The sequence below is a fragment of the Lactuca sativa genome, chromosome 9 (genome assembly GCF_002870075.4).
Source record: "Lactuca sativa cultivar Salinas chromosome 9, Lsat_Salinas_v11, whole genome shotgun sequence".
In the NCBI taxonomy this organism is placed as follows: domain Eukaryota; kingdom Viridiplantae; phylum Streptophyta; class Magnoliopsida; order Asterales; family Asteraceae; genus Lactuca; species Lactuca sativa.
The window spans coordinates 137,681,163-137,690,006 of NC_056631.2; the positions used below are offsets into that span (position 1 = coordinate 137,681,163).

The 8,844-nt window shown below is 36.0% G+C and overlaps 1 protein-coding gene across 1 annotated transcript; it reads left to right on the forward strand.

Moving 5' to 3' along the window:
• The first annotated feature begins 4,588 nt into the window (after window positions 1-4,588).
• LOC111895998 (heat shock 70 kDa protein 8) lies at window positions 4,589-7,261 on the forward strand. The gene is made up of 2 exons (XM_023892031.3): window positions 4,589-4,888; window positions 5,344-7,261. Exon 2 carries the CDS (start codon window positions 5,345-5,347, stop codon window positions 7,052-7,054), a length of 1,710 nt encoding a protein of 569 aa, XP_023747799.1. The 5' UTR covers window positions 4,589-4,888; window position 5,344; the 3' UTR covers window positions 7,055-7,261.
• The last annotated feature ends 1,583 nt before the right edge of the window (window positions 7,262-8,844 follow it).

Genomic DNA, 8,844 nt, shown 5'->3' on the forward strand with positions numbered 1-8,844 from the left:
GGACATGTTGATCATCAATTTACAAATACAAACCATGATCCATTTCTTTTGGTGTGTTTTGAATGGGATGTTGGTTGCGATTAGATGCGACTGACTGCGAATGATCGCAAGCCATAGCGGTCACTAGTGGATCCGATGCGAATGTGAGCCATTTTGGAACAAGGTTGGATGCGATTCTAATTGGTTGCGACTAGTTTCGAATCATCGGAACGAACCACAGTCTGTTGTTGTCGGTATGATTGGATCTGATTCTCGCAATGAGTCCAATTGCGATGCGAACCTTGAAATCCATTGGGCTCTCCTTGTTCCAATGGACCGATGCTTATATATTGGTTCCAATTGGCTGGTGCAAGCTGTCGGGTGTGAAGGCTACTTGGGATCAATGATACAATGGATTTGCATGGTCAATCGTGTGGGTTAAAATTGGAAGATTCTAGAGACGCTTTGAGTTATTTTTAGCCTTTATTTTATAGTTTCCTTTTTATTAATAGGTTCATTTTATTTATCAGTTTCCTTTTATTTTGTAATCGTTACTAGGCTATAAATAGCCCCCTTTGTCGAACATTATGAGATATGATGATTGAATTGAATTTTGGAGAGCTTTGTTCTAATGAGTTGTGTACTCACCCCCTTTTTCAATTCTAGGACGTGTATTCTAGGTTGATTCAAATTCAAATCAATAGGTCTTAAGCTGTGTTTGATATTCGTTTGACCGAGTCAGGCCAGACATTTTTGGCTGACTCGGTCAGCTAAAGCTGTTTGGTAAGTCGATTTTGTGCGAGTATCTGACTCAGTGAGAAGATGAAAATTGGTTGACTGAGAATGGGAGAGGAGTCTTCCAATTGTGCCCTTTCCCTACATCTCCTCTTTCAACGTTTCCATAGACACGCTTCTTCTCCGGCAACCAGCAACGACCGTCGACAATTTCTTCCTCCACCCAACGATTGACGCCTTCTGCCTCTTCTCATCAGGTAAAGCTTTCATGTTTGGTGATTTTGTTGTTTTCGAGTTTCAATTGATTTGTTCTACCTTTTGATTAGTGGCTATGAGAGCCACAATTAAACAAAAAAAAGCAATAAAACCTTAATCATAAGATGAAACGCTTCCAACAAGAATGAACAACAGAGACACTTACAATCGGAATTCTAATTGTGAAATTGTAATATTTCAGACTTGAGATTCGTGATTGTTAGAAAGGGATAATCAGAAAAAGGCGCTTTGATTGTGAGGAGGTCGTTGACAAAATTTGTAGATGATGAAATAGCCGTTCACAGGTAAAGCTTTCATGTTTCAATTGATTTCCCTGTTGAATGTTTGGGTTCTGATTTTAAAATCCACCCACCAATCACACCATTACTCCATTGATTTTGCTTTTATTATCTTGTGGAGTTTGGTTGTTGGCTTAAAGTTCCTATCTAGGGTTTTCTTCCACATTTGTTTGTAAACACTTTTGATTTTTGAACCAGGTTTTTATTCTGAAAATGATATAATTTATAGGAATTTATCAAAGTTTTTTTTTTCTTCTTGACGTAATATAATGTGTAGTTTTTTTTAGATTTTAAGTTTTTATAACATTTTTTTATTGTTTTTTTGCATAGGTGATTCGGTTTCAAGTGCGATTGGTGCTAACTTTAGTCCTCATATCATCAATGTTAACACGAAAGAGGTAAATTGACTATTTTACCCTTATGGGTTTTGTGAAAAATTATATATGATAGATGTGCAAATACAACATTGGACATGATTTTTATAAAATATAGAATGAAAAATGATATAAAGAAAAAGTATAAAAAATTTATAAGTTTGTGATGACTTAAATTGGTTTGTATATATGAAAACTTTTATTTGGATTTTTAAATAATTTATGTGTAATTTACATTTTGTATGACAGTTGGTATGTTTTTATAATTATTTCGGAACTTCAACCATCATTGTATACAACATCAGGGTAAAATGGTCATTTTCACCGGTCAGCAAATTCAGTCAGATGTACAATCAAACAACATGGTTTCTTACTCAGTAAGAGTGTATTACCCAAATAGACCTTTCTCAGCCAACACTTTCTCAGTCAGCAATTATCAAACGAGATCTTAATCTGTCTTCATCGATATTCAATCTATAGGTCTAGATTGTTTATCACATCTATCTTTTCTTGTTTAATTGTCGAATAAGTTATCCTTTTTCGTTATTTCTCATCTTTGTTTTTATTTTCTGTTGCATTCACAAAATCAAAAAACCCAAAAAGAAATCATAACCCCCCCCCCCCCCCCCCCCCTCTCTATTTGTATCATATGGATAGTAAAACATAATATAACAAAACTATATGACAATGCTTTTATGTCTCCGGTTTCTAAAAGAGGTTATAGCCGTTTTGAAGGACAAAAAACATCTCATATACTTACTTACTTTTTTTTAAAATAATGTAATGTTTTAATATTTATTTTAATAATAAATGAATAAAATATCAATCTATATTATAAAAGTATTTTATAAATTCATATTTTGTCATTTAATTTTCTAACACATTGTTCCATAGTTTTATTCAAAGAGAGAAAAAATATGGAAACTCTTGAATTTATTTATTGAAAGGAAAATGGAAAAATAAAATTTTCATTATAAATCGTCTTCCCAAATTTGGAATAATTTGACAAGAAAGGAAAAGAAGATTATTTCTTTCTTTTTTTTCTTCGTTTTTTTTTTCTTTCCCTTATTTTCTTTTATCTTTTTATTTTATTTTTTTTAGAAAAAAACTTCAAAAATAGTCCCTGTGGTTTCCGAAAATCAAAAGTTTAGTCCTTAATTTATAAAACCTTACGGATGGTCCATGTGGTTTAAAAACTTTTAACATATGGTCATTTTCGCAAACTCCGTTATCTTTTGGTCGTTAAGTAAAGGACATTTCTGTCATTTCACTACCAGAGAGACCATTTATGAAGTTTTTTCTTTTATATATATATATATATATATATATATATATATATATATATATATATATATATATATATATATATATATATGTGTGTGTGTGTGTGTGTGTGATTATTTAATATTAAAGTGCCCCCCTCTCTCTCTCTCTCTCTTCAATTTCAATTTTCATTATGTCTTCGAGCTTCATCAATCGAGCGATATAGCCCCTCGCCCTTGTCGGCTCCCTTCCTTCGCAAAGCACTTGGAGAACAACATCCGTGAGAACGCAACACTCCAGTCTGTAAAGGGAGGCTATTCCTGGAGATTGAAGATAAAAAAATATGGTGATAACTACTGCTTTGGTAATTGATGGAAGTAGGTCGTTGAAGATACCCAGATGGATTTTGGGGATTTTCTTGTCTTTTGGCTCCTTGGTCGCTCCATCTTCAAGCTCTTAATTTTCTCCTCTTCTCAACTTCTTCCAATAACAATCTCTACACCTATGAAATTATTATCGGAAACATCGAGGAAAATCAAAGTAGGAAGTGAAAGCAAATTGCTTGATAAGTTACCAGAAAGCAAATTGTTCCCGAGTGATAATCTCTGCAAGTTGTTTAATCTTGTGAGCTCTAATGGTAGTTCCCCGGAGAATGTATTGGAGCTCATATCAAGAACAGTTAAGGTGGTGATGTTGGAAAATTGTGTGGGGATTGGAGATGAAAGGTTGTTACCAGAAAATATAGTCAAAGGTTAATGATTTAACCATGGATTTGATGCCATTTTTGTCATTCCCCCAAGAATAAGAATCTGGAAGAACCCCAGAAAAATTATTGAATTGTAGATCAAGAAACATGAGGGACTTTAGTTTTGTAATCGGGACAGGAATTGAACCGGTTAAAGAATTCAAAGTAAAATTGACCTTATAAAGCTTAGAACAACTACCAAGACTTTCTGGGATTACACCCACCAAAGAATTATTACTCAAATCAATAGTTTAAAGCAATGGACATGAACCCAATACGGGAGGAATCAAACCAGTGAACTTGTTGTTAAACAATCGAGGTCCTCTGAGAATCGGAAGGAACCCTAATTCCTTCGGAATCGAACATTCAATGGCGTTATCATGGATGCTAAGCTTTCTGAGAACTTGAAACTGACCAATTTTCGGTGTGATTCGACCACCTAATCCTCGCCATGGAAGTTGAATCACGATAACTTGACCTTGAGTACATTTGATTTCTTTCAAACTTCAAGAACAAGCTCCATATCCATTATCGTTCGAGTTTTTCAAGAACTCATTTGGGTCAATGAATTCTTGTTTGAATGATTGGAGGGATTGAAAATCGGATTCTGTAGCAAAGATGGGTAGGTGGTTTTTTTAGAGAGAGAGAGAGAGAGAGAGAGAGAGAGAGAGAGAGAGAGAGAGAGAGAGAGAGAGAGAGAGAGACCTTTAATATTAAATAATCATATATATATTTTTAAATAAGTAAAACGTTATAAATTGTCCCTCTGATAGTGAAATGATATAAATGTCTTTTATTTAACGACCAAAAGCTAACGAAATTGACCGTATGTTAAAAGTTTTGAAACCACAATGATGATCCGTAAGACTTTGTAAACTAAGGACTAAACTTCAGATTTTCAGAAAACGACCATTTTGAAGTTTTGACTTTTTCTTTTTTTGTTTATTTTTTATTTTTTTATTAACCAAAAGACTAAACAAGACACCGGATAAACATTACAAGGTAAAAGCGAACGACTAATTTGCTTGTCGGTTCTTTTCGAAAATCTCTAGGTGCCCCGCGCCTGACTTACCACCTCTCTACGAAGTTCTAGAAAGTAGAAACCAACCTTCTATCAACTTCTCAAATCTTCCGCACAAAAACCTAGTCCTTTTTAATACCACATCCTATACCTTTTTTCGCATTTTCCTTCCATAATTCTACTTCAGATTAGTATCATTTATCTCTCGCACAGGGCAGTAAGTCGCTCCCTCCCTCCAACAGTTTTCTTCTTGTTATTGTTCTTTTGCATGTACAGCTTTAATTGAATGTAAGACAAAATTTGAAATTTCTGGAGTTGGGTTGTTTTTGTCTATATAATCTTTATTCTGTTTACACAAGGTTTTTTTTAATATAATCTTCAATGATTTTTTGTCACTTTACTTGTTGTATCCATTTACTCTTCCATTTATACATACTTACTACTATAGCTGCCAGGTGTTTGTTGAAAAGCCTGATTTATTTTTCTGAAACCCTTGACTATGACTATGATGATGATAAATCTTTATGCGTCTGCTATTCTTCAAAAAAATATTAATATTATAATTAAAGTAGAGATACTTGTTTGTGATAGTAATTTAATGAAACATTTCCCATGCGCTTGATCCTAACCCGTGAACTTATTCCACTAACCAAGATTCAAATCAATTGGCAGAATGAGTCAAGAACAAGTATACACTGTGGCATCTGATAGCGATACGACTGGGGACGAAAGATCATCAGCCCCTTTTCCGGAAATTGCAATTGGAATCGATATCGGTACCTCTCAATGTAGTCTTGCAGTTTGGAACGGTTCTCAGGTAGAACTTATCAGGAATACAAGAAACCAAAAACTGATGAAATCATATGTGACCTTCAGAGACGAATCCCCCGTAGGTGGAGTCAGTGATCAACTATCTCATGAATATGAAATGTTATCAGGGTCTTCTGTTTTCAACATGAAACGCTTAATTGGTCGAATCGACACCGACCCCATTGTCTCTCAAGCTAGCAAGACTTTACCTTTTCTCATCCAAACTTTGGGAATCGGTGTAAAACCATTCATTGCAGCATTGGTAAACAACATGTGGAGATCAACCACCCCAGAAGAAGTCCTTGCCATATATCTTGTAGAACTAAAAGCTTTAGCAGAAGTTGGGGTGAAAAGACCGGTGAGAAACGTTGTGTTAACTGTTCCCGCTGCATTTAGTCGGTTTCAGTTAACAAGAATCAGTCGGGCCTGTGCCATGGCTGGTCTCCATGTTGTTCGATTGATGCCTGAACCAGCTGCAGTTGCTTTGTTATATGCCCAACAGCAGCAGCTGTCTGTACATGATAGTGGTAGTGAAAAGGTTGCTCTGATATTCAACATGGGTGCGGGGTATTCGGATGTGGCTATAATTGTGACAGCTGGCGGAGTGTCGCAAATGAAGGGCTTGGCGGGTAGCACCGTAGGAGGGGAGGACTTGCTTCAAAATACGATGCACTATCTTTTACCCAATATGGAGAATCTGTTTCCGAATAAAATAAAATCAATGGGCGTTCTTCGAGTCGCAGCACAGGATGCAATCCACAAGCTGTCATCTCAATCCAAAGTCCAAATAGATATTGACCTTGGAAACGGAATAAAAATATGCAAAATCATTGATTTGGAGGAGTTTGAAGAAGCCAACAAAGAGGTTTTTGAAAAATGTGCTTCTTTGGTTACACGTTGTTTGCAGGACTCAAAGGTGAACGTAGAACATATCGATGATGTGATTCTTGTTGGCGGGTGTACCAATATCCCAAAAGTGAAGAACATGGTGATGGGTATCTGTAAAAAAAACAAAATCTACCCGGGTATCAACCCGTTGGAAGCTGCGGTTCGTGGGGCGGCACTGGAAGGAGCACTGGCGGCTGGTGTCAATGATCCTCTCGGGAGTTTAGATCTTCTAACCATTCAAGTGAACGCACACAGCATTGGGATCCGAGCCAATAGGGACAGTTTTGTACCTATTATAGCTCGGAACACCACTATGCCCGCCAGGAGGGAGGTGGTTTTTACTACCGCCCATGACCACCAGACTGAGGCCTTGATTGTGGTGTATGAGGGTGATGAGGAGGTGGTGGAAAAGAACTACCTGTTGGGGTATTTTAAGGTTGTAGGGATACCTTTGGCTCCCAGAGGGAAACCTGAAATTAATGTGTGTATGGACATTGATGCTTCGAATTTGCTGAGAGTCATGGTTGGGGTTTTAATGCCGGGAGAACAGAATCCGGTGGTTCCGCCACTTGAAGTGAGAATGCCGACTGCTGATGATGGAAATGGGTTGACTGCGGATGTTCTCAACAGATCATTTGGGTCTACTTTGGACCTGGTAACCCTTCACAACAAAATGTCCCGGTGATCGATTATACTAATTGCAGTTGTTTGTGTCATTTTTGCTTTTATCTGTTGCTCTTGTTGGTGTACAATGTTTGTGTAATAATATATAAACCTTAGTTAGTAAGTTAGTAAGGTATATATGGTTAATCATAATGTAACTGCTGCTTAATATGATTACATGTTTAGTTAACGTTATGTAACTAATTAATGATGTTTCAAGTTCATGAAATATGCTTTGTTATGCATTATGTTTGTAGGTCTACTTTGTTATGTTTCAAGTTCATCATGATTCGTGAATCATGCATGATTTATTTACATAGACATCAAGTAACAGAGCCCAAATATGGTTTAGATGGATCGTCAGTTATCCCTCGTCGTCTATTGTTCGTCTATCTTTTAGTAAGACGACTTAGATTTCTAACTAACACATATATCTGGCCTAGCGGTAATGACCATTACCGACTCTCTCATATGAGAAGTACTAGGAGACATAGGTAATGTTTAGGATTAGAATAACATTAGACTTAGATTTCTAACTAACACATATATCTGGCCTAGCGGTAATGACCATTACCGACTCTCTCATATGAGAAGTACTAGGAGACATAGGTAATGTTTAGGATTAGAATAACATTAGGATAGTTTGTTGTTTCAGAAAAAGAAAAAGTAACACATAAGCAGAGAAAATCTTGTCTTTGATCCGAATTAATTCGACGTGGACTGTACTAAAAGTTAACAAAATTTAAGAACTACCTAGAAAATTTAAAAACTGTCTTGGTTCCAAAAATTTAAAAACTACATTGGTTACAAAAATTTAAGAAGTGCCTTGTTTCCAAAAATTTAAGAACTGTCTTAGATGGGTTCCGATTTCGGTTCTAACTTTCTAAAACCACCGGTACCGGTTCTCGTCAAATGAGGCGGGTACCCCCCTAATGAGGCGGACACCCCCCTATGCTTAGGGGTGTCGAACGGGTAAAATTTTCGGGTTTCGGGTACAACGGGTCGGGTAGAATGCGTATTTTCTTAAGAAAATAATACCCGATACCCGACCTATATTGTAATTCGGGTTTTAAGAAACTAATCAACTCTGCTTAATTATTTTAAAAGCTTTTATGGGATCAACAAACAATAAATAATACTTACGTAATATTATACAAGTTAAGGTGTAGCATTTTATTTTTGACAGCTATATTTGTGTCTATCTTTCTTTAAATTTAAACAAATCATATTATAGAGAGAGAAAGACAAAGACAGAAGGAGAGAGAACCAAAAAACATACAGATCTGGCCAATATGAGCAGATTAGAGAGTAGCTGATGTTGCTTGGAGGTTGATCCGTCACTGGTCGGAGACACATAAGTTGGAAAGGAATGGATATATGTAGTGGCTAGCACTCCGGCCGTGGCGGCTACTACAACGATCAATTTTTAGAAACAAGGAAGTTAGCAATGTGTTGGCTGGTCAGAGAAACACAAGTCAGCAAGGGAGGTAGTCATTCGAAGACTCAGAATTCAATAGATATGTTTTTCGGTGCGAAAGTTGATTGAGATGAACACTCTGGTGGTGGGTATGTTATCCAACAAAAGCAAAGTGATGATTTTTAATATAGTTTTTGTATTTCTCAATAATTGATCTTGATAAGATAATAAGTTGAATGTTTGATTTGTTATTTGGTTTTTTTTATAGAGTTTCAGTTTCCTAAAAATTAGTATCCTAATTTTGTTAGAATCAATATTAAGGTTTTCAACAATTTTTTGTGCTTCTGGTTGAACTGATTTATTGGGCCTAATAATCAAATATAACTGATTTTCAG

Excerpts from the sequence above, each read along its gene's own strand:
- LOC111895998 (XM_023892031.3), top strand. The coding sequence starts at position 5,345 with ATGAGTCAAGAACAAGTATACACTGTGGCATCTGATAGCGATACGACT.